The sequence below is a fragment of the Anomalospiza imberbis genome, chromosome 5, assembly GCF_031753505.1.
Source record: "Anomalospiza imberbis isolate Cuckoo-Finch-1a 21T00152 chromosome 5, ASM3175350v1, whole genome shotgun sequence".
NCBI lineage: Eukaryota > Metazoa > Chordata > Aves > Passeriformes > Viduidae > Anomalospiza > Anomalospiza imberbis.
In genome coordinates, this window is record NC_089685.1 from 266113 (window position 1) to 290257 (window position 24145).

Consider the following 24145-nt stretch of genomic DNA (forward strand, 5'->3'; position numbering starts at 1 on the left):
CTGCCGCCGCCGGGGCCGGGCCGGGGCTGGAGCCGCCGCCGAGGCCGGTGGGTGCGGGGGGGCGGCGGTGGTTTTGGGGGTGCGCGGGGGGTTGGGGGCGCGGGGGGTGCCCGGGGTTGGGGTGCCCGGCGTGCGGGGCAGCGGGGAAGCGCCCGGCCGGGCGGCCGCGGGGCGCTGCTGAGCCGGGGCTGGGGGCGCGGGGTGGGGGGGGGGCTGGGGGCGCGGGGTTTGGGGGCGCGGGGCGTGCCCGGGCCTGGGGTCCCCGGGGAGGCGGGGATCGCGAGGTCCCGGCTGCCGGGGGAGGAGGTGAGCCGGGTTTGGGGGTGCCGCGGGTTCGGGGGGTCCCGGGTTTGGAGGCGGGGGGGGGGGGGGGCCGGGTGCGGGGGTGCCCTGGGGGTCCGGGGGAGAGGGGGGCAGCGTCGCCGCCGCGGGGCGGGGTTGGCGAGCCGGGGTTTGGGGGGTTCGGGGGTGCCCCCCCCCCCCCCAAACACGGCCGAGCTCCGAGCCCCCCCCCGCGCCGCCCCCGCGCGCGCTGTCCCACGCACACGCGCTCGCCGTCACGCGCGCGCACACGTGCGCACACGCACCCACGCGCGGGAAAAGGGGTGGGGGCTGCGGGGGGGGGGCACGGCCGGGGGGGGCCCCGGGGGGGGCCGGGAGGACCCGGGGGTGCGGGGTCGGGGGCGCGGGGGGCGGCACGGGCAGCGTGCGGGGTGGGGTTGGGGGGGGCACAGGTGGGCGTGTGAGCAGGGGTGTGGGGGGGCACCGGCGTGCCGGGGGGGGCGCAGGGGGTGCCGACCGCTGGCCCTGCCCGTGTCCCCCCCCCCCCCCGCAATGTCCCTGTCACACGCGTGGGCACAGCGGGAGGAGGCGGGGGGGGGCAGGTGAGGGCGCGCGGTTGTGACCCACGGGTGACGCCGGCGCGGGGCGGGGCGTGGGGAACCCCCCCCATTGTCGCGGTGGGGGTCTTGGGGCCAGTGAGTGCGGGGGTGGCAGTTCCGGGGGGACGGCGGGTGCGGGGGTGTCCCGTGCGGGGGTGGGACACGTTCGTGGGGTGGCGGGCGCGGTGCGGTGCGGGCTGTCCTGTGCGGGGGCCGCGGGTCACCGCGTGTCCCGTGTGTCACTTCGCATCCGTCGTCCCCGCGCCGCCGCCGCCCTGACGGGCGCGGTGCCGCCCCGCGGCGACAGCCCCTGTCACCCCGATTAGGGACCCGGCGTGGGCGGGGGGAGCTCCGGGGGAGGGGACACCTCCGCACGCCCCCGCGGCGGGGGCGGCCCCGCGTGCCCCCGTCCCCGAGTGCCACCGCGGCACCCGGGCTGCTCCTGCCCCCTTCTTGGCGGCTCCTGTGTCCCCACAGGTGCTCCTGTCCCAACCTCGGGGTGCCCCATGTTGCCCCTCGGGCTGGTCCTGTCCTCCCCCCGGGGACTCCTGTCCCCAGGTGCCCCGGTGTCCCCCCCCGGGATCCCCCTGTCCCCTCCCCTGGAGCGCTCCCGTGTGTCCATCCCTGAGTGCCCGTCCCATGCCGTCCCTGCCCGCGGGGCGCTCCTGTCCCCCCTCAGAATGCTCCCCTGGGGGCTGCCGGGGCTCCAGGGTGCCATGGCGGGGGCTCTGGGGTGTCATGGGGGGCTCTGGGATGCCGGGGGGTGACGCCTCTGTCCCCCTCTCCACAGCCGCTCCCGATGTCCCTGATGTCCCCCGTGGGGGGGGCGGCCGCCCCCCGGCTGCTGCTGGCGCTGCTCTGCCTGTCTGCCCCGGCCGCCGCCCCCCCGCCCCCCAGCAGCCCCGCCGGGACCCCCCCGGGGCCCCCCCGCGCCCCACAGCGACTCCCCGGTCCTGTCCCTCAACCTCGGCCTCAACTTCAAGATCAAGGTGCGAAGCCAGGGGGGGCCGCGCCCCCCCGCGCCCCCCACCCCCCCGAGCGCCCCCAAGAGCCCGGCCCCCCCCCGGAGCGCCGTGCCCCCCACCCTGCCTGACCCCGGCGAGGAGCAGGGCTCCGCGGGCCCCCCGGAGGAGGCGGGGGGCCGGGGGGGCGCCCCTGGCCGCGGGGCTACGACCCCCGCCCCGGGGCGCACCCGGGACAAGCAGCTGGAGCTGGACATCGCCATCGACCTGACAGCGGGGCTGGACCCCCCCCCGGGGGGCTCGGGGGCGGCCGTGCGCCCTACCAGCCTCCTGGGGGGCCCCCCCGGACGCCCCCGATTCCTGCCGGGCCTCTCGGAGCTGGCCGGGAGACTCAGCGCCGCCGGTGAGTGCCGGGGGCGGGCCGGGCCCCCCCTGGGCCCCCCCAACCTGAGGAACGCCCCAACACCTCGGTGCCCCCCCCGCCCAGGGTTCCTGTTTCCCACGGGGTCCCCCAAGATCGGCGCCGAGGGGGGCAACGCGTCCCTGGAGCTGGACGAGGCGGGGAGCGGCGCGGAGCCAGGTGGGGGCGGGCATTTGGGGGGAGGGGGATTTGGGGACGGCCTGGGGGGTTTGGGGGGATGGGGGGGTCTGGGAACTGGGGGACTCCTGGGGGGTGGGAGTGTCCTGCATTTAATGGGGGGCTGGGAGAACGGGGAGGTCCTGGGATTCGGGGGGGCCCGGGAGGAACGGGGGGTGCTGGGCTTTGGAGGGGCCCGGGGGAACGCAGGGTCTGGGGGGGAGGCTGTGGATTGGGGGGTGCTGGGGAAATGGGGAGATCGGAGAGTTTGCGGGCGCTGGGGCTGGGGGGCTGCGGCTGCCTCCCTCGGGATTCCTGGTGAGATGCGGGATGTGGGGGGGGGGGGTGTGGTGGGGGTACCTGGGTGACACGGGGCGTCCCGGCAGGAACAACGGCGGGGTTCGGGGCGCCCCCAGGATGTGGGGACCCCCACCCTCCCCCTGCTGACCCCCCCCCCCCCCGTCTCCCGCAGCGCTCTCCCCCGGCCGCCAGCCCTCCCGGGGGGCCGCGCCGCCGCCCGCCGCCGCCTCCGCCTGCACCCCCGGATCCGCCTGCGGCTCGGGGGGGGCCCGACCCCGGCGGGGCCTCCCCCGCGCCCCCCTTCTCGTGGCCCCCCCACTTCCTGCCGCTGGGCACCCCCTGGCCCGAGGCCGCGGCGCTGTGGGGCGCGGCCTGGGGGGGGCACGTCTATGGGGCGGGGGCGGCCTTCGCGCTGCTGGGCGCGCTGGGCGCGCTGCTGCTGCTGGGGGGGCGCCGCCCGGCCCTGGCCAGGCTGCTGGGGGGGCTGCTGGCCGCGTCGGCCTTCGCCCGCGCCTTCCCCCTCTTCTTCGACCCCTACGAGCTGGGGGGGCGGCTGCCGCCCCCCGCCGCCCGCGCCCTGTTCGAGCTGCCCCTGCCGTGCCTGGGCTGGGGGCTGGCGCTGGCCCCCCCCGTGCGGGGCGCCCCGCTGCTGCTGGCGCTGGGGCTGCTGCACCTGGGGGGGGCCCTGGGGGCCGTGGCGGCCGTGGCGGCGCTGGGGGGGCCCCCGGCGCTGCTGCTGCTGCCCCGGGCTCTGTTCGCGGCGCTGGCGGCCGCGCTGGCGCTGGGGGGGCTGCGGCGGTGCGGGGAGGGCGGGGGGCGCGGCAAGCGCGGGCGGGGGGCGCGGGCGGGGGTCCCGCGGCTGCTGGGGGCGGCGGGGGCGGCGCTGAGCGCGGGACTGCAGCTTTTCGGGGCGCTGCAGGCCTGGGGCTGGGCGGCGACCCCCGCCCCGGGGCCCTGGGCCTGGTGGGGGCTGCAGCTCGGGGGGCGCCTGGCCGAGCTCGCCATGGGGGGGGCGCTGGCGGCGCTGGCCTTCGCGGCCCCCCCGAGCGGCCGCGCCGCTCCCGGCGGCCCTCCCGAGCCCCCCGAGGGCGGCGGCGGGCGGGGCTCGGGGGAGGAGGCGGGGGGGCCCCCCGAGTCCCCCCTGGATGTGGACGGGGACCCCACGGCCGGGTACCGGCCCCCCTCCCCCATCGACCTGCGCCGCTCCATCGACGAGGCCCTGGGAGCGCCGGGAATGTTCCGCGCCGGGAACGGCGGCATCGGGGGCACCGGGAGCGCCAGGATCGGCCTCATCGGGAACGCCGCCGGCACCGGGAACACAGGGATCGGCGTCCCGGGCGGCGCCGGGAACGGTGGGAAAACCAAGAACAACGGGGTCAGCGTCCTCGGGAGCACCGAGATCAGCGTCATCAGCACCGCCGGCAGCGCCGGCAGCGCCGGCTGCACCGGCAGCACCAGCACCACCGCCTTACCGGGAGGCGGCAGCGCCGCCATGCCGGGGCTGGGCACGGGGAGCGCCGGGACCGCCGTGGGCACAGCCGGGGCTGCGGGAACGGGCGGCACCGGCACGGCGGGGGCTGGCACGGCCGGCACGGATGGAGCAGGCGGCGCTCCTGGCACGGCTGGCAAACCTGGAACACCTGGCACAGCTGGAAAACCTGGCACAGCTGGAACACCTGGTACAGGTGGCGCTCCTGACTCAGCTGGCACAGCTGGAACACCCGGCACAGCTGGCACAACCAGCAAACCTGGCACAACTGGAACACCTGGCACAGCTGGAACACCCGGCACAGCTGGCACAACCAGCAAACCTGGCACAGCTGGAACACCTGGCACAGCTGGAACACCCGGCACAGCTGGCACAACCAGCAAACCTGGCACAGCTGGAACACCTGGCACAGCTGGAACACCTGGCACAGCTGGAACACCTGGCACAGCTAGCACAACCAGCGAACCTGGCCCAGCCACCACACCTGGCACAGCTGGCACAGCTGGAACAACCAGCAAACCTGGCACAGCCGGCACACCTGGCACAGCTGGAACAACCAGCAAACCTGGCTCAGCCACCACACCTGGCACAGCCGGCACACCTGGCACAGGTGGCACAGTGGGCACAGGTGGCACAGCTGGCGGGACAGAGCATGGCACCCCCGGCACAACCAGGGACAGCAAAACTGCGACCCCGGGAATTGGCACCGCCGGCGCCTCTGGGACGGCGGCACCGGGCACCGGCGGCGCCACCAGCGGCACACCTGGAACACCTGGAACACCTGGAACACAGGGCCCTGCACCGCCTGGCACAGCTGGCCCACCAGAGCCCAACTCCTCCGGCACAGCTGGGACACGGGGGCGGGGCGCTGCTGGCCCCCCCGGTGCCCCCGGAGCCCCCGGCCCAGGCGGTCCCGGCAGCGCCGCCCCCCGCGGCCCCGGGCTGTCCCGTGCCGCCTCCTGCGGGGGCTCCTCCGGGGGGGCTCGGGGGGGGGACCCCGGAGCCGCCCCATCGGCCCGGGGACCCTCCCGGGGGGGGCCGACCCCCGGCACCCCCGCGCAGGGCGCCCCCCGGGCGGCGCCGCCCCCGCTGCGGCCGTCGCAGAGCTGGGCCGAGGGGAGCCCCCGGCCCCCCCCGGCCCCCCGGGGCCCCGGCGGGGGCGGCCCCGAGCCCCCCGCGGGCGGGGACGGCCGCAGCCCCGGCAGCGACACCATAGACTTGTAGGTGACCCCCCCGCGGGGCAGCGGAGACACCCCGGCCAGAGACCCCCAGGACCCCCTGAGCTGCCCCCCAAGTCCCCGAGACCCCCAAATGAGGGTGACAACGTCGGGACCCCCAAATTCCTGAGACCCCCCCAAGTGCTGGTGACAATCCGGGGACACCCCAGGTCCCTGAGACCCCCCCCCAAGTACGGGTGACAATCCGGGGACACCCCCCCCCCATGTCCTCGAGACCCCCAAGTGTTGATGACAACCTGGGGACCCCCAAGGTGCCCCACCAGGTCCCCGAGACCCCCAAATACGGGTAACAAACTGCCCCCCTCCGTGTTCCTGAGACTCCTGCTGGTGACAATCTGGGGACCCCCCCCCAAGTTCCTGAGCCCCCCAAGTAGTGACAGTGCCCTGGGGACCCCCCAAGCCGCTCCCAAGTCCTTAAGACCCCCGAAAAGGGGTGACAACCTGAGCCCCCCATATTCTCGAGACCCCCAGGTGCTGGTGGCCATCTGCGGACCCCCCCCCCGTGAAGCTCCCAAGGAAGAGGGGTGACAAAATGCCCGCCCCAGCTGAGCCCCCCAGGTGCTGATAAGGACTTGAGGACCCCCAAGGCGCCCCCCAATCCTTGAGACCCCCAAATACGGGTAACAAAGTGCCCCACCCAAAGCCTGGAGTCCTGCAATCGCTGGTGCCATTCTGGGGACCTCCCCAGCTGCCCCCCACGTCCTCGAGACCCCGAAGTGCTGGTGCCCATCTGGGGCCCCCCCCCCAATTCCGTGAGACCCCCCCAAATACGGGTAAGAAGCGCCTCCCCAATTCTTTGAGCCTTCCAAGTGCTGGTGCCAGTCTGGGGACCCCCCAGACGCCCCTCAGGTCCCTGTGACCCCCCCAATACGGGTAATAAAGTGCCCCCCAAATTCCCGAGACCCCCAAATGTTGGTGACGACCTGGGGCCCCACAAAATCCCCCATGGCCCCCCCACGTGTACCCAATAAAGTGCCACGTGCGAAGGATGTGTGTGACAGCCCCGGGCGGGCCCCCGAGCATCCCCAGGCCTGCGGAGGGACCCCCGAGCCCCTCTGACCCCCCCCACCCCCCAACTCGCTCCGCTCCCTGGAAAGGTACCCCAAGGGCCTCTCCACCCCCTTCCCGCGGGGTGGGACCCCCCGAGCCCCCACGACCCCTCCGGGCTCTGCTGTGGGGCTCCGGAGCCCCCCGTGTCCCCCGTGTCCCCCCCGACCCCCGTGTCCCCCCGACCCCCGTGACCCCCCGACACCCCGTGTCCCCCCGTGATTCCCCGACCCCCGTGCCCCCTGTGTCCCCCCGTGATCCCCCGACCCCCGTGTCCCCCCGACCCCCGTGACCCCCCGACACCCCGTGTCCCCCCGAACCCCGTGTCCCCCGTGTCCCCCGTGTCCCCCGTGTCCCCCCGTGTCCCCCGTGTCCCCCCCGACCCCCGTGTTCCCCCGTGTCCCCACTGTGTCCCCCGTGTCCCCCCGTGTCCCCCGTGTCCCCCCGACCCGCGTGTCCCCCCGTGTCCCCCTGTGTCCCCCCGACACCCGTGACCCCCCCGACCCCCGTGTCCCCCGTGTCCCCCCGAACCCCGTGTCCCCCTGTGTCCCCCGTGCCCCCCCGTGTCCTCCGTGCCCCCGACCCCCGTGTCCCCCGTGTCCCCCCAACCCCCGTGTTCCCCGTGTCCCCCCGAACCCCGTGTCCCCCCGTGCTCCCCGTGTCCTCCGACCCCCGTGTCCCCCCGTGACCCCCCGTGTCCCCCCGACCCCCGTGTCCCCCCGTGCTCCCCGTGCCCCCCGTGTCCCCCGTGCTCCCCGTGCCCCCCGTGTCCCTCCGTGTCCCCCCGACCCCCGTGTCCCCCCGTGCTCCCCGTGTCCCCCGTGTCCCCCCCGACCCCCGTGTCCCCCCGACCCCCGTGTCCCCCATGTCCCCCCGTGTCCCCCGTGTCCCCCGTGTCCCCCCGTGTCCCCCCGTGTCCCCCCGTGCCCCCCGTGTCCCCACTGTGTCCCCCGTGTCCCCCGTGCTCCCCGTGTCCCCCCGTGCCCCCCGTGTCCCCACTGTGTCCCCCGTGTCCCCCCGTGTCCCCCGTGTCCCCCCGTGCTCCCCGTGTCCCCCGTGTCCCCCCCGACCCCCGTGTCCCCCCCGAACCCCGTGTCCCCCGTATCCCCCGTGTCCCCCGTGCCCCCCCGTGTCCCCCCGACCCCCGTGTCCCCTGTGTTCCCCCGTGTCCCCCGTGTCCCCCCGTGTCCCCCCGTGTCCCCCGTGCCCCCCCGTGTCCCCCGTGTCCCCCCGACCCCCGTGTCCCCTGTGTTCCCCCGTGTCCCCCGTGTCTCCCCGTGTCCCCCCGTGTCCCCCCGTGTCCCCCGTGCCCCCCGACCCCCGGCGCGCCCCCGCTCCTCCGCGCCGCCAGGGGGCGCGCTCGCCCCGCCGGGCCCCGGGCGCCGCTCCGCCCCGCTCCCCGCATCCCCCGCCAGCCACGATGGCGGCGCCCGAGCCGCGCACGGTGCTGGTGCGGGGCCTCCCCGCCGGAGCCACCGCCGCGCTCCTGGAGCGGCTCTTCGGGCACCTGGGGCCGGTCCGCCGCTGCTTCGTGGTCACCGAGAAGGGTCCGCGCCGGGGGGAGCGGGGAGCGGGGTTTGGCGGTGTCGGAAGCGCCATGGGAGCGGGGTTTGGGCTGGGAGCGGGGGCTGGGGGGCTGGGAATGGGGTCTGGGGGGCTGCAGAGGCTGGGATTGGGGTCTGGGGGAGCTGGGAATGGGGTCTGGGGGGCTGCAGGGGCTGGGAATGAGGTCTGGGGGGGCTGGGAATGGGGTCTGGGGGGCTGCAGGGGCTGGGAATGGGGTCTGGGGGGGCTGGGAATGGGGTCTGGGGGGCTGCAGGGGCTGGGGTCTGGGGGGCTGGGGATGGGGTCTGGGGGGCTGCAGGGGCTGGGAGCGTGGGCTGGGGGCTGGGACTGGGGGCTGGGGGGCTTGAGAGGGCTGGGACTGGGATTTGGGGGGCGGAGGTTGGGAGCACAGGGGCCTGAGCCCGGGGCGGGGGGGTCTGGGGGCGCGGAGGGATTTGGGGCTGGGGTCTGGGGGGGCTTGGATTGCGGTTTGGGGGGTCCGGGGGGATGGGAGCAGGGTCTTGGAATGGGAGGTGACATTTGGGATTGGGGCCGGAGCTGGGGGGCTGGGACTGGGATTTGGGGCTGGGGGGGACACCGGGAAGGCCTGGGCAGGGGCAGAGGGACTGGGGGGCTCGGGGAGCAGGAATCTGTGGGGAGCAGGAATCTGTGGGGTGGGAATTTGGGGATGAGAAATTCTGGGAAGCAGGAATCTGTGGGGGCAGGAATCTGGGGAGCAGGAATTTGGGGATCAGAAGTTTTGGGAAGGAGGAATCTGTGGGGGCAGGAATTTGAGGATCAGAAGCTTTGGGAAGCAGGAATCTGGGGGGCAGGAATCTGGGGAGCATGAATTTGGTGGAGCATGAATTTGGGCGGCAGGCTGGGGGCACTCGGCCGCCTCCACAGTGGGGGTGTCGGGGCAGGGCCGGTTTTGGGGGGCCGTGCCGGGGGACCCCGGCCCCTGACGGCCCCCCCGCCCCCCAGGCTCCCCGAAATGCCGCGGGTTCGGCTACGTGACGTTCTCCCTGGCCGAGGACGCGGGGCGGGCGCTGCGGGAGCCCCCCGAGCTGGGCGGGCGGCGCCTGGCGGTCAGCCCGGCCCGGCCCAGGGACAGGGACAGGGCCGGGGCCGGGGGGCCGCGGGGGGCCGGGCACGGGGAGCCCCCCCCGCAGCCCCCCCGGGCCAAGAAACCGCGGGGCCCCTGCCGCAAGGCGCGGCTGATCCTGCGCAACCTCAGCTTCCAGGTGGGGGCACCGCCGGCTGAGGGGGGACCCCCGGGCAGCCCCCGAGGGACCCCAATCCCCCCGCGTGCCCCCTGGGACCCCCGGGCATCCCTGAGCGCCCCCGGGACCCGCCTGGGACCCTCCTGCGCCCCCCAGCACTCCCCCCTCTTCCCTGGGGTCCCCAGGGCCCCCCCAGCACTCCCCCATCCCCAGGACCCCCCTAATTCCCCCTAGACCCCCCCCAGTGACCCCATTCCTCCCAAGGCACCTCCCCAGCAGACCCTGAGGGCCCCAGGACCCCCAGCCCCCTCCAGAGCCCCCCAGTGCTCCCCTCTCCTCAGGGCGGCCCAGCCCCCACAAACCCCCTGACCCCACAGTGACGCCCCAAACCCCCTGACCCCACAGTGACCCCCCCAAACCCCCTGACCCCACAGTGACCACCCAAACCCCCTGACCCCACAGTGACCCCACAAACCCCCTGACCCCACAGTGACGCCCCAAACCCCCTGACCCCACAGTGACGCCCCAAACCCCCTGACCCCACAGTGACCCCACAAACCCCCTGACCCCACAGTGACCCCCCCAAACCCCCTGACCCCACAGTGACCCCCCAAACCCCCTGACCCCACAGTGACCCCACAAACCCCCTGACCCCACAGTGACGCCCCAAACCCCCTGACCCCACAGTGACGCCCCAAACCCCCTGACCCCACAGTGACCCCACAAACCCCCTGACCCCCCAAACCCCCTGACCCCACAGTGACTCCCCTGATCCCACAGTGACCCCACAAACCCCCTGACCCCACAGTGACCCCCCTGACCCCACAGTGACCCCACAAACCCCCTGACCCCACAGTGATCCCTCCGACCCCGCAGTGACCCCACAAACCCCCGACCCCACAGTGACTCCTCCGACCCCACAGTGACCCCACAAACCCCCTGACTCCACAATGACTTCTCTGACCCCACAGTGACCCCACAGTGACCCCCCTGACCCCACAGTGACCCCCCTGACCCCACAGTGACCCCACAAACCCCCTGACCCCACAGTGACTCCTCTGACCCCACAGTGACCCCTCTGACCTTGCAGTGACCCCACAAACCCCCTGACCCCACAGTGACCCCCCAAACTCCCTGACCCCACAGTGATCCCCCTGACCCCACAGTAACTTCTCTGACCCCACAGTGACCCCACAGTGATCCCCCCTGACCCCACAGTGACTCCTCCGACCCCACAGTGACCCCACAAACCCCCTGACCCCACAGTGACCCCCCTGACCCGCAGTGACCCCACAAACCCCCTGACCCCACAGTGACTCCTCCGGCCCCACAGTGACCCCACAAACCCCCTGACCCCACAGTGACCTCTCCAACCCCACAGTGACCCCACAAACCCCCTGACCCCACAGTGACTCCTCCGACCCCACAGTGACCCCACAAACCCCCTGACCCCACAGTGACCTCTCCAACCCCACAGTGACCCCACAAACCCCCTGACCCCACAGTGACTCCTCCGACCCCACAGTGACCCCACAAACCCCCTGACCCCACAGTGACCTCTCCAACCCCACAGTGACCCCACAAACCCCCTGACCCCACAGTGACTCCTCCGACCCCACAGTGACCCCACAAACCCCCTGACCCCACAGTGACCTCTCCAACCCCACAGTGACCCCACAAACCCCCTGACCCCACAGTGACCTCTCCAACCCCACAGTGACCCCACAAACCCCCTGACCCCACAGTGACCTCTCCAACCCCACAGTGACCCCACAAACCCCCCTGTCCCCCTGACACCCCCTGACCCCACAAACCCCCTGTTCCCCTGACCCCACAGTGACCCCACAACCCCTGTCCCCGCAGTGACCCCCCTGACCCTGCAGTGACCCCACAAACCCCCTGTCCCCGCAGTGCTCCGAGGAGGAGCTCCGGGCTCTCTTCTCCCCCTTTGGCCCCGTGCTGGAGCTGAGCGTGCCCCGGAAGCCTGGTGAGCCCCCTGAGCCCCCCGAGCCCCCCGGCTGCTCCCACCGCCCCCCAGGCCGGGGCTCACTCGGGGGCTCTGGGGGGCTCTTGCAGACGGGACCCCGAGGGGCTTCGCCTTCGTCCAGCTGCGGAACCTGCGCGAGGCGGCTGCGGCGCTGCGGGGGCTCAACGGGGCCCAGCTCAGAGGTCTGGGGGTGCTGGGGTTCACATCAGGTTTGGGGGGTCCTGGGGTTCAGCTCAGAGGTCTGGGGGTGCTGGGGTTCACATCAGGTTTGGGGGGTCCTGGGGTTCAGCTCAGAGGTCTGGGGGTCCTGGGGGGGTTCTGGGGTTCAGATCAGGTTTGGGGGGTCCTGGGGTTCAGCTCAGAGGTCTGGGGCTCCTGGGGTTCAGCTCAGGTTTGGGGGGTCCTGGGGGGGTCCTGGGGTTCAGATCAGAGGTCTGGGGGTCCTGGGGTTCAGATCAGGTTTGGGGGGTCCTGGGGGGCTCCTGGGGTTCAGCTCAGAGGTCTGGGGGCTCCTGGGGTTCAGATCAGAGGTCTGGGGGTCCTGGGGGGGTTCTGGGGTTCAGCTCAGAGGTCTGGGGGCTCCTGGGGTTCAGCTCAGGTTTGGGAGGTCCTGGGGGGGTCCTGGGGTTCAGCTCAGAGGTCTGGGGGTCCTGGGGGGGTTCTGGGGTTCAGCTCAGAGGTCTGGGGTACCTGGGGTTCAGCTCAGGTTTGGGGGTCCTGGGGGGGTCCTGGGGTTCAGATCAGGTTTGGGGGTCCTGGGGGGGTCCTGGGGTTCAGATCAGGTTTGGGGGTCCTGGGGGGGTCCTGGGGTTCAGATCAGGTTTGGGGGGTCCTGGGGGGGTCCTGGGGTTCAGCTCAGCGGTCTGGGGGTCCTGGGGGGGGTCCTGGGGTTCAGATCAGGTTTGGGGGTTCCTGCGGGGGTCCTGGGGTTCAGATCAGAGGTCTGGGGGCTCCTGGGGGGGTCCTGGGGTTCAGATCAGGTTTGGGGGTTCCTGGGGGGGTCCTGGGGTTCAGCTCAGGTTTGGGGGGTCCTGGGGGACTCCTGGGGTTCAGCTCAGAGGTCTGGGGGCTCCTGGGGGGGTCCTGGGGTTCAGCTCAGGTTTGGGGGGTCCTGGGGGGCTCCTGGGGTTCAGCTCAGAGGTCTGGGGGTCCTGGGGGGGTCCTGGGGTTCAGATCAGGTTTGGGGGTTCCTGGGGGGCTCCTGGGGTTCAGCTCAGAGGTCTGGGGGCTCCTGGGGGGGTCCTGGGGTTCAGATCAGGTTTGGGGGTTCCTGGGAGGGTCCTGGGGTTCAGATCAGAGGTCTGGGGGTCCTGGGGGGGTTCTGGGGTTCAGATCAGGTTTGGGGGGTCCTGGGGGGGTCCTGGGGTTCAGCAGGGGTCCCGGGGAGGTTGGGGGTGCTGGGGGTCTCCACGGAGAGGAGATAACAGGTTTGGGGGGGCTGGGGGAAATGGGGGGTGCGGGTGGGAGCTGGGGGGCACTGGGGGTGCCGGGGGGGTCCCTGGGTAAGGGACACACGGAGGGGGGGGGTCTGTGGGGCACGGGGTCCCTCAGGAATTTGGGGCTCTGACCCCCCCGTGCCCCCCAGGGCGGCCCCTGGCCGTGGACTGGGCCGTGGCCAAGGACAAGTACCAGGGGACACAGGGAGCCCCAAGAACACCTGGTGAGCCCCAAAACTGCCCCCCAAATCCCCCAAAACCCCTGTGAGCCCCAAAACTGCCCCCCAAATCCCCCAAACCCCTGTGAGCCCCAAAACTGCCCCCCAAATCCCCCAAACCCCTGTGAGCCCCAAAACTGCCCCCCAAATCCCCCAAACCCCCTGTGAGCCCCAAAACTGCCCCCCAAATCCCCCAAACCCCTGTGAGCCCCAAAACTGCCCCCCAAATCCCCCAAAGCCTTGTGAGCCCCAAAACTGCCCCCTAAATCCCCCAAGGCCCCGGTGAGACCCCAAAACTGCCCCCCAAATCCCCCAAAACCCCTGTGAGCCCCAAAACTGCCCCCTAAATCCCCCAAGGCCCCGGTGAGACCCCAAAACTGCCCCCCAAATCCCCCAAACCCCTGTGAGCCCCAAAACTGCCCCCCAAATCCCCCAAACCCCCGGTGAGACCCCAAATCTGCCCCCCAAATCCCCCAAACCCCCGGTGAGACCCCAAAACTGCCCCCCAAATCCCCCAAAACCCCTGTGAGCCCCAAAACTGCCCCCCAAATCCCCCAAACCCCCTGTGAGCCCCAAAACTGCCCCCTAAATCCCCCAAACCCCCGGTGAGACCCCAAAACTGCCCCCCAAATCCCCCAAAACCCCTGTGAGCCCCAAAACTGCCCCCCAAATCCCCCAAACCCCCGGTGAGACCCCAAAACTGCCCCCCAAATCCCCCACACCCCCTGGTGGGACCCCAAATTCCCCCCCGCACCCCCACCCCGTGTGAGGGGCTGGGCCACCCCGGGGATTTGGGGGGCAGAGGGGGGCGAGGGGTGACTGTGACCCCCCCCCACCCCGTTCTTACAGAGGAGGAGGAGAAAGGGCAGGAAAACAAGGGAAAAGAGGAAAAACAGGGAGAAGAAGGGGAGGGGGCTGAAGGAAATCAAGAGGACGACGAAGAAGAAGATGAAGAAGAAGAAGAAGAAGAAGAAGAAGAAGACGAAGAAGATGAAGAGGAGGAGGAGGAGGAGGAGGAGGAGGAGGAGGAAGCTGCACAGCCACCCCGGCAGACCCCAAAAAGGGGTCCAGGGGTCAGAGCTGGGCTGGGGCACAGGAAAAAAAAGGAGGAAGAGGAAGCTGAGGAGAAAGAAGAGGAAGAGCAGGAGGAAGATGAGGAAAAGGAAGAGGATGAGGAGGATGAAGATGAAGAGGACGAGGAAGGTTTGTTGGGTACTGGCACAGCTGGGGCTGGGGGCTTCTGGGATGGGAGGGTTCTGTGGGGTCTGTGCAGAATCTGGGGGGGCTTTTGTGGGCTCAGGGGGCGCTCCTGGGGGGGTTAGAGAGAGCTGGGGGGGTTTGGGGTGGGCTGGGGGCTCCTGGGGGGTTTGGGGTGGGCTGGGGGGCTCCTGGGGGGTTTAGGGTGGACTGGGGGCTCCTGGGGGAGGGTTGGGATGGGCTGGGGGGCTCCTGGGGATTTTGGGGTGGGCTGGGGGCTCCTGGGGGGTTTGGGGTGGGCTGGGGGCTCCTGGGGATTTTGGGGTGGGCTGGGGGGCTCCTGGCGGGGGGGGGGGGGTTGGGGTGGGCTGGGGGGCTCCTGGGGGGTTTGGGGTGGGCTGGGGGCTCCTGGGGATTTTGGGGTGGGCTGGGGGCTCCTGGAGGGTTTGGGGTGGGCTGGGGGCTCCTGGGGGGTTTGGGGTGGGCTGGGGGCTCCTGGGGATTTTGGGGTGGGCTGGGGGGCTCCTGGGGATTTTGGGGTGGGCTGGGGGCTCCTGGGGGAGGGTTGGGGTGGGGGGCTCCTGGGGGGGGGGTTGGGGTGGGCTGGGGGCTCCTGGGGGTTTGGGGTGGGCTGGGGGGCTCCTGGGGGGGGGGGGTTTGGGGTGGGCTGGGGGCTCCTGGGGATTTTGGGGTGGGCTGGGGGGCTCCTGGGGATTTTGGGGTGGGCTGGGGGCTCCTGGGGGAGGGTTGGGGTGGGGGGCTCCTGGGGGGGGGGGGTTGGGGTGGGCTGGGGGCTCCTGGGGGTTTGGGGTGGGCTGGGGGGCTCCTGGGGGGGGGGGGTTTGGGGTGGGCTGGGGGCTCCTGGGGATTTTGGGGTGGGCTTGGGGGCTCCTGGGGGGTTTGGGGTGGGCTGGGGGGCTCCTGGGGATTTTGGGGTGGGCTGGGGGCTCCTGGGGGCTGTTGGTGGGGGGTCTGTGGGAGAGGTGAAGGGGTTGGGGAGGTTCCAGAGAAGGACTTAGGGCAATCTGAGGGGTCTTCCAGGGGACAGGGGCACTTCTGGGGGTCCGGGGGGGTTCCTGGGGGTCCGGGGGTGCCCCTGGGGGGCTCCCAGGTGCCCTAACCCCCCCCCCCCTTGCAGAGGAGCCCCCCCGCAAGCGCCGGCAGCGGCCGTCGGACGTGGGCGAGGGCAGGACCGTGTTCATCCGGTGAGTGGGGGGCCGGGGGCTGGGGGACCCCGAGCCTGGGGCAGCCCCGGACCCCCCTGAGCCCCCGGCCCCCCCAGGAATCTCTCGTTCGACACCGAGGAGGAGGAGCTGGAGGAGAGCCTGGCCCGGTTCGGGGGGCTCTGCTACGTCCGGCTGGTGCTGCACCCCCACACCGGCACCCCCAAAGGTGGGGCAGGGGCTGGGGGGCTGGGGGACCCCCAAAGGTGGGGCTGGGGGGCACCAGGTGCTGCTTCCCCACAGCCAGACCCCCAGAAAGGGGGCAGGGAGCAGGGGGGCTGCACCCCGGAGGATGGGGGACACCTCAGGGAATCCTGGGGGGATATTTGGGAGGGGGTACCCCACAGAGTCCTTTGAGGGGTGCTGGGAGCTGGAGGGGGGTCTCAGATTATGGGGTCCCGTGTTTTGGGGGGCTGTCTGTTCCACATTTGGGGGAGGCCCTTCCTGGGCAATGTCTGCCAAGGGGGGCAGGGATTATTTCACTTCTGGGGTGGTCCTCAAATTGGGGGTGTTCCGCATTTGGGGTTGGCTTCCCCTCCCCTGGGGGCTCCCCCCGTGTCCCCCTGACCCCCCTCACCCCCCCAGGCTCTGCCTTTGCCCAGTTTGAGACCCGCGAGGGGGCCCAGAAATGCATCGAGGCTGCTCAGGAGGGGCACGAGGTGAGGGGGGACCCTGGGGGGCAGCGGGGACCCCGGGAGTGACAGAGACCCCCGGGGATGGGGACTCCAGGAGCTGTCAGGGCTCCTGGCGTGGCTGGGGGCAGCTCCTGGGGGGCTTTGGGGCAGGGTTTGGGGGATCCCCAGGGCGTCGGGGAGGGGCTGAGGGGAGTTCGGGCGGGAGGGTTTTGGGGGCAGTTTGGGGTTCTGTTGGGATGCGAGTTTGGGGGGCTTTGAGGGGGTGTGGGAGGCTTTGGGGGATGCTGTGGGGAAGGTTTGGGGGTGTCTGAGGGTCCCTCCCTGAGCCCGGCGTCCCCAGGGCGGGGGGCTCCGTGTCGGGGGGCGGCTGCTGCGCGTGGACCCCGCGCTGAGCCGGGACCAGGCCCGGGGGCTCCAGGGGGGCTCGGGGGCAGCCCGGCCCCGAAGCGGCACCAGGAACCTGTACCTGGCCCGGGAGGGGGGTGAGTCGGTGCCCCCCACGCCCCCAGCCCTCCCTGACCCCCGTTCTCCCTCCGTGACCCCCCAGCCTCCCCATTCTCCTGAGGACCCCAACCCCTGTTTTCCCGTGGTGCCCACGTCCCCCAAGCCCTCATTCCCTCTGCCCCCCAGCGCTTCTCAAGCCCTTGCCAACCCTCCTGAGCCGCTCTGTCTTTGCCCCACCAAATTTCTCTGATCCCCCCACACACCCGTACCCTGCCCCAAACATCTGCCCGGGCTCTCCCATTATCCCCTGACCCCCCAAATTCCCAAAATTATACCATTTCCCCATTCCCAGCCACCCTCCTGGGCTCCCCCATTCCCCACAGCCCCCCCAAGTCCCCTGACTCCCCAAATTCCCAAAATTATCCCATTTCCCTGTTCCCGGCCATCCGCCCGGGCTCCCCCATTCCCCACAGCCCCCCCAAATCCCCTGACTCCCCAAATTCCCAAAATTATCCCATTTCCCTGTTCCCGGCCATCCGCCCGGGCTCCCCCATTCCCCACAGCCCCCCCAAATCCCCTGACTCCCCAAATTCCCAAAATTATCCCATTTCCCCGTTCCCGGCCATCCGCCTGGGTTCCCCCATTCCCCACAGCCCCCCCAAATCCCCTGATCCCCCAATTCCCACCCCAGCCATCCGCCCGGGCTCCCCCATTCCCCACAGCCCCCCCAAATCCCCTGACCCCCCAATTCCCACCCCAGCCATCCGCCCGGGCTCCCCCATTCGCCACAGCCCCCCCAAATCCCCTGACCCCCCAATTCCCACCCCAGCCATCCGCCCGGGCTCCCGCGCTGCCGAGGGCGTCAGCGACTCGGACATGGCCAAGCGTGCGCGGGTGAGTGAGTGGGGCCCCGCGGGGCTCCGGGGGGCTTGGGGGCGCCCCCCCTGCCCGGCCCCGCTGACCCTGGCGTCCCCCCCAGTTCGAGGAGCTGAAGCGGCGGCGGCTGCAGGACCCCAACATCGGGGTCTCGCGGACCCGGCTGTGCCTGCACAACCTGCCCAAGGCGCTGGACACGCCCCGGCTGCGCGCCCTGCTGCGTGCCCTGCTGCGCGGCCCCGGGGGCACGGCCCCCCTCATCAAGGAGGTGGGGGCGCCGGGGTCCCCCCGAGGCCCCTCCGTGTCCCTCTGTGTCCCCCCGTGTCCCTCTTTGTCCCCTCGTGTCCCTCCATGTCCCCCCGTGTCCCTCTTTGTCCCCTCGTGTCCCTCTGTGTCCCCCCGTGTCCCTCATTGTCCCCTTGTGTCCCTCTTTGTCCCCTCATGTTCCTCTGTGTCCCCCCGTGTCCCTCTTTGTCCCCTCGTGTCCCTCTTTGTCCCCTCGTGTCCCCCTGTGTCCCCCCGTGTTCCCTTTTGTCCCACCGTGTCCCCCTGTGTCCCCCCGTGTCCCTCTTTGTCCCCTCGTGTCCCTCCGTGTCCCCCCGTGTCCCTCTTTGTCCCCTCGTGTTCCCCTGTGTCCCCCCGTGTCCCTCTTTGTCCCCTCGTGTCCCCCTGTGTCCCCCCGTGTCCCTCTTTGTCCCCTCGTGTCCCTCTGTGTCCCCCCGTGTCCCTCTTTGTCCCCTCGTGTCCCCCTGTGTCCCCCCGTGTTCCCTTTTGTCCCACCGTGTCCCCCTGTGTCCCCCCGTGTCCCTCTTTGTCCCCTCGTGTCCCTCTGTGTCCCCCCGTGTCCCTCTTTGTCCCTCGTGTCCCTCTGTGTCCCCCCGTGTCCCTCTTTGTCCCCTCGTGTCCCTCCGTGTCCCCCCGTGTCCCTCTTTGTCCCCTCGTGTCCCTCTTTGTCCCCCCGTGTCCCTCTTTGTCCCCTCGTGTCCCTCTGTGTCCCCCCGTGTCCCTCTTTGTCCCCTCGTGTCCCCCTGTGTCCCCCCGTGTTCCCTTTTGTCCCACCGTGTTCCCCTGTGTCCCCCCGTGTTCCCTTTTGTCCCCTCGTGTCCCTCCGTGTCCCCCCGTGTCCCTCTGTGTCCCCCCGTGTTCCCTTTTGTCCCCCCGTGTCCCTCTGTGTCCCCCCGTGTCCCTCTTTGTCCCCTCGTGTCCCTCTTTGTCCCCTCGTGTCCCTCTGTGTCCCCCCGTGTCCCTCTTTGTCCCTCGTGTCCCCCTGTGTCCCCCCGTGTTCCCTTTTGTCCCCCCGTGTCCCCCCTGTGCCCTGTCTCTGTGTCCTCTCCTCTGGTAGCTGGAGGCCATTTGGGGGTGATTTGGGGCTGCAGGGCTGTTGGGGTCCCCCCCAGGAGGGGTTTGGGCTGCAGGGGGAGGTGGGGGGGTCCCCGCTGCGTCCCCTGGGGGATGTTGCGGGTTCTCCGGGGGAAGGTGGGGGGTTTTGGGGAGCCCATTCCCCAGTGCTGGGGGGTGCAGGGGGAGGGGAAGGTTTGGGGTGACTCCAGGGGAGTTTGGGGTTCTGGGGGGGATCCCTTCCCTCCCCAGTGCCGGGTGAGGCAGGAGCTGCCCTGGGTGGGTTTTGGGGTGAGCCAGGGGATGTTTTTGGGGTGACCCCATCCCTTCCCCTGTGCCGGGTGATGTGGGAGCTGTGGGGGGGTTTGGGGTGCCCTGGGTGGGTTTTGGGGTGAGCCAGGGGATGTTTTTGGGGTGACCCCATCCTTTCCCTCCCCAGTGCCGGGTGATGCGGGAGCTGCGGGGCCAGGGCCAATCTTTGGGGTTCGCCTTTGTGGAGTTCGGGGAGCACGAGGAGGCCCTGGGGGCCCTGCGGCGCCTCAACAACAACCCCGACCTCTTTGGGGCCCACAAGGTCAGTGGGGGTACCCCAAATCCAGGGGACCCCGTTTCCACACCGCAGAGCTGCCCCCAGCATTCCGGGGTTCCCCTGGGATTTCCTGGGATCCCCCCTGGGATTTTGGGGTGCCCTGCGGGTTCTGGGGGTTCTCCTGGGTACTTTGGGGTTCCCCCGGGTGTTTTGGTGTGCCCCCCGGTTTTTGGGGTGTTCTGGGTTACCCTCTCAGTGTTTCACAGGGCGGTTTCTGGGGTCCCCTCTGGGTTTCGGGGTGCCCTCGTGGTGTTGGGGTGTCACGAGGTTTCGGTGGGGTTTTGGGATCTCCCCCTGGGTTGTGAGGACCTCTCTGGTGCTCGGGGGGTTTCAGGGTGCCCCCTGGGGTGTTGGGGTGCTCTGCATGGTATTTTGGGAGCTTTAGAAATGTCCCCTTGGTTTTGGGGGGGCTCCTCCTGGTTTTTGGGGCGTTTCGGGGTGCCCCGTGGTGTTTGGGGTATTTGGGGGTGTTCCCCCACGGTGTTTGGGGTATTTGGGGGGTGTCCCCCCGGTTTTTGGGGCGTTTCGGGGTGCCCACCGTGCCCCCCAGCGCCCGATCGTGGAGTTCGCGCTGGAGGACCGGCGGAAGCTGCGGCTGCGGGAGCAGCGGATCCAGCGGGGCCTGGTAGGGGAGCCCTGAGCCCCCGGGGTCCCCTGCCCTGACCCCACTGCTGACCCCAAACCTGACCCCACTGCTGACCCCACTGCTGACCCCAAACCTTACCCCTGCCCTGACCCCAGTGCTGACCCCAAACCTGACCCCAAACCTGACCCCAAACCTGACCCCTGCACTGACCCCAAACCTGACCCCTGCCCTGACCCCTGCCCTGACCCCGTCCCTGACCCCGTCCCTGACCCCAGTGCTGACCCCAGTGCTGACCCCAAACCTGACCCCATCCCTGACCCCTGCACTGACCCCTGCCCTGACCCCGTCCCTGACCCCATCCCTGACCCCTGCCCTGACCCCATCCCTGACCCCATCCCTGACCCCATCCCTGACCCCTGCCCTGACCCCATCCCTGACCCCATCCCTGACCCCATCCCTGACCCCTGCCCTGACCCCATCCCTGACCCCATCCCTGTCCCCGTCCCTGTCCCTGACCCCGTCCCTGACCCCGTCCCTGACCCCGTCCCTGTCCCCGTCCCTGTCCCTGACCCCATCCCTGACCCCGTCCCTGACCCCGTCCCTGACCCCTGCCCTGACCCCGTCCCTGTCCCTGACCCCGTCCCTGACCCCATCCCTGACCCCATCCCTGACCCCATCCCTGACCCCGTCCCTGACCCCGTCCCTGACCCCATCCCTGACCCCGTCCCTGACCCCATCCCTGACCCCATCCCTGTCCCCCGTCCCTGACCCCGTCCCTGACCCCATCCCTGACCCCGTCCCTGACCCCTGCCCTGACCCCTGCCCTGACCCCATCCCTGACCCTGTCCCTGACCCTGTCCCTGACCCTGTCCCTGACCCCATCCCTGACCCCGTCCCTGACCCTGTCCCTGACCCTGTCCCTGACCCCGTCCCTGACCCCGTCCCTGACCCCTGCACTGACCCCTCTTTCCCCACAGCTCAAGGCCAAGGCCAAGGCGGCCGCGGGACCCCCAAAGCCTCCCCAGGGAGCCCCGGATCCCCCCCAGGGGCAGCCAGACCCCCCCGCAGGCTCGGGGGGACCCCAGGCCGCCCCCCAGGCCGCCCCCCAGGCCCCCCCGGGGGTGCCCCCCGGGACCCCCTGGGCCGGGTTCCGCACGCAGGGCCCGGGGCACAGGGGGGCTCCTGGGGCCCCCCGCACCAAGGTGCTGGCGCTGCCCTCCCACCGCGGCCCCAAAATCAGGTGAGGGGGGCCCTGCGCCCCAGCCCTTGTCCCCCTTTCCTCCCCTCCCACTCTCTGTTTTCACCCCATTTCCCTTTCCTTTTCCCCCTTTATCCTCCCCATTTGTCCCCTTTTTCACCCTTCCCTTTTCCTCTCCCCCATCCACCCTTTTCCTCCCTCTCCTTCCCTCATTTCTCCCCCTTTTCCTTCCCTTTTGCCCCCCCTTTTCTCTCTTTCCCCTTTCCTTCTCCTTTCCCTCCCTTTTTCCCCCTTTCCCACCCCATTCCTTCCCTTTCCCCCCTCTTTTCTCCCCTCTTTCCCCCAAACCTTTATCCTTCCCCTCCCCGGGGGTCTCTGCCCCTCGGGGCACCCCGGGGTCTCTCCCCCAGTTCCCCCTTTTCCCAATTCCCCTTTTCCCCCCAGGAAACGGGACAAAGGGAAGGCTCAGCCCGCCCCCAAGCCCCCCAAAGCCCCCAAGGCCTCTCGGCGGCGGGAGAAGCTCCGGGTGCCCTCGCCCCAGGTAGGCATTTGGGGTTCTCCCCCGGGAGCTGGGCACCCCCGCTGCTCCACTGCCCCCCCAGAGCTGCCCCCCAGCTCGGGGGCACCGGTGCCTTGGGCTCCCCCTCACCCCTGTGTCCCCCAGACCCAGCGGCGGCGCCGGGGGGGCCCCGGGGGGGCCGAGGCGCGGTTCCAGGAGCTGGTGGAGAGGTACAAGAGGAAGATTTTGGGGAGCAACTCCCCCACGGCCCGGGGGGGCAAGTGGTTCGAGAGCTGAGGCTCCCCCCGTGCCCCAAAAGCCCCCTGGCACCTCAAAAGCCCCCTGGGGGTGCCGCGGGTCCCAAACCTCACAGGGGGGTTTTGGGGTGCTGCCCCCATGCGCTCTGGGGGGAGTTGGGGGGGCACCCAGCCCTGGGTCCCCCCTGGTGCCCCCCAGGATTTGGGGGTGCTCCCCCCCATGGCTCTGCATCTTCCTGGGTTTTAATAAAAATGGGTTTTTTGAGGAAAATTTGGCCTCTCGGTGCTGCCCCCCACCTCGGGGACCCCAAAACATCTCCCCTGGGACGGGGGTCAGGGGCGCCCCAGGGAGGGAGGGTGGAGACCCCCGGGGAGGAATTGGGGGGGTCCCGTGAGTTTCGGGTCCCGTGGGTCCCCCCCGTGTCCCCCCCCCAACCTCCGCGGGTCCCGGCTGAGTCACGGTGGCCCCGTGTGGCCACCAACCTCGGGTGGCCCCGGGCGTGAGGGACGTGACCCGGGGGTGACGCTGCCCCACGGCCACCCTGTCCCGGGGTGTCCCCACCGTGGGGCTGGGGGGGGCAGGGGGCTCCGGGCGGGGACCGGGAGGGGCCAGGCCAGCGCTGCAAGGGACACAGAGTGACGCTGTCAGTGACACCCGTGTGTGACACGCAGCGTCCCTGTGCCCCCATCCCTGTCCCTTTGTCCCCCTTGTAGCTCTCTCCCTGTCTCCCCGTCCCTTTTCCCCTTCACTGGGGGTCCCAGCCAGCCCCCGTGTCCCCACCTCGGCTGGAAGTGTCAGGGTCGCACCAGGCCGGGGCGATGGCAAAGCCACCAGCGAGTCATCAACTGCCACTGAGTCACCGGGGCCGTGTCCCCGCGTCACCGCTGGCCTGGGGGCCGGGGACATCCCAGGGCCCCGCAGTCCCTTGTCCCCAGGTGCCCCCGTGTCCCGGGGGTCCCTTGTCCCCAGGTGCCCCCGGGACACTCCCGTTTCTCAGGGGAGTCCCTTGTCCCCGTGTGGCCGCTGTCCCAAAGATCCCTTGTCCCCAGGGTTGTCCCTTGTCCCAGGGGTGTCCCTTGTCCCCAGAGTCATCAGAGACACGAGTGAGGCTGCTGGAAAAGGGGCTTTAAATTAAATAAATTAATAATAACAGTAACAGTAACCGTAGTAATAAAATAATAATAATAATAATAGTAATAATAAAAACGAGTAATGGTGTAGCAAAAGGTGCCGGCAGCAGCTGGAGTCGCTCCGGTGCCTGGGGCCACTCGTGCTGTCCCCGCTGAGGTCCTGGTCCTGCCCGTGGGCTCCTGGTGAGACCCCGGTGAGTCCTGGGTGTGCCCCTGTGGGCCAGGGGGGGTCCTGGCGGTGTCCGTGGGGTCCCGAAGGTCCCTAACACGCGGGGACCCCCTCGAGGTGGGCGGCGACCCCGTCCAGGCAGCCCCGGAGCCGCGCCAGGGCCACCCCGGCCACCGTGTGCGGAGCCTCGGCCAGCGGGGCTGGGGGGGCCGCGGGGGGGTCGCGGGCCGGGGGACAGCCCAGCAGGGCCCCCAGCACGGCCAGCAGGCTGCGCAGGTTCTCCAGGTCGTTGGCCACCTGGGCCAGGCGCAGGTCGCCCCCGGCCAGGGCCCCCAGGAGCCGCTGGAAGAGCTGGAGCCGCTGGGCCGCCCAGCCCAGCCCCGGGGGGACCCCCCCGTCCGGGAGCCCCCCCTCCGGGACCCCCTCCAGGCCGGTGACGCGCAGGGTCAGCGGGAAGAGCTGGGGGGGACACGGGGCGGGGGCGTCAGGGCACGGGGGACACCCGGCCAGCCTCCCTGGGAACCCCAGTTTGGCGCACAGAGCCCCCCAGCTATGGCTGGCCCTCCTTGGGGACCCCCAACCCTCGGGGTGCAGACCCCCAGACCCCTCCAGAGCCCATCCCTGGGGGTGCAGCCCCCCGCCTCTCTCCCTGGAGATGCCCGGTTTGGGATCAGAGCCCCAGGCACCCCTTCCTGGGGACCCCCCAAATCCGGGCACGGGAGACCCCCCTGGGGACCCCACCCCACTTTGGAGAACAGGATCCCCCCCTACTGAGGACCAGCCCCCGAGTCTCGGGAACGTCCCCCCCAGTCTGGGTGTCCCCCCGGGCCTGCCCGGTCGCCTCCCCCGGTGTCACAGCTGTGTCACAGCCCCAGCCCCCCCTCCCCCGGGGTGTCCCCGGGGTCCCCCGGGCCGGGGTCACCTGGAGCTGCTGCAGGCGCGTGCTGAGGGTCCGGGTCAGGGCCCGCGCGTCCGCTCGGACCCTCTCGAGCCGCACGGGGCGACCCCCGGCCACCGCCACCCCCAGGCACAGCAGCCCCCACAGGGACACGCCGGGACACCGCATCCCGCCGGCCTCTGCGGACGGGGGGACGCGGCTG

The 24145-nt window shown here is 71.3% G+C and overlaps 3 protein-coding genes across 3 annotated transcripts; 2 read left to right on the forward strand and 1 right to left on the reverse strand.

The window, feature by feature from the left end:
• The first annotated feature begins 834 nt into the window (after positions 1 to 834).
• On the forward strand, positions 835 to 4418 carry PRRT4 (proline rich transmembrane protein 4). The gene is made up of 6 exons (XM_068189272.1): positions 835 to 884; positions 1822 to 2014; positions 2118 to 2246; positions 2331 to 2423; positions 2893 to 4214; positions 4406 to 4418. Exons 1-6 carry the CDS (start codon positions 835 to 837, stop codon positions 4416 to 4418), a joined length of 1800 nt encoding a protein of 599 aa, XP_068045373.1.
• A 3476-nt stretch (positions 4419 to 7894) lies between these two features.
• Positions 7895 to 22032, forward strand: RBM28 (RNA binding motif protein 28). The gene is made up of 17 exons (XM_068191980.1): positions 7895 to 8041; positions 9024 to 9283; positions 11174 to 11249; positions 11339 to 11431; positions 12835 to 12909; positions 13753 to 14106; positions 15239 to 15305; positions 15383 to 15492; positions 15909 to 15982; positions 16299 to 16440; positions 17232 to 17296; positions 17382 to 17546; positions 19056 to 19190; positions 19756 to 19830; positions 20769 to 21031; positions 21434 to 21530; positions 21654 to 22032. Exons 1-17 carry the CDS (start codon positions 7915 to 7917, stop codon positions 21783 to 21785), a joined length of 2310 nt encoding a protein of 769 aa, XP_068048081.1. The 5' UTR covers positions 7895 to 7914; the 3' UTR covers positions 21786 to 22032.
• A 1075-nt stretch (positions 22033 to 23107) lies between these two features.
• Positions 23108 to 24145, reverse strand: LEP (leptin). The gene is made up of 2 exons (XM_068191981.1): positions 23968 to 24145; positions 23108 to 23504 (listed from the first exon to the last, which is right to left on the reverse strand). Exons 1-2 carry the CDS (start codon positions 24109 to 24111, stop codon positions 23139 to 23141), a joined length of 510 nt encoding a protein of 169 aa, XP_068048082.1. The 5' UTR covers positions 24112 to 24145; the 3' UTR covers positions 23108 to 23138.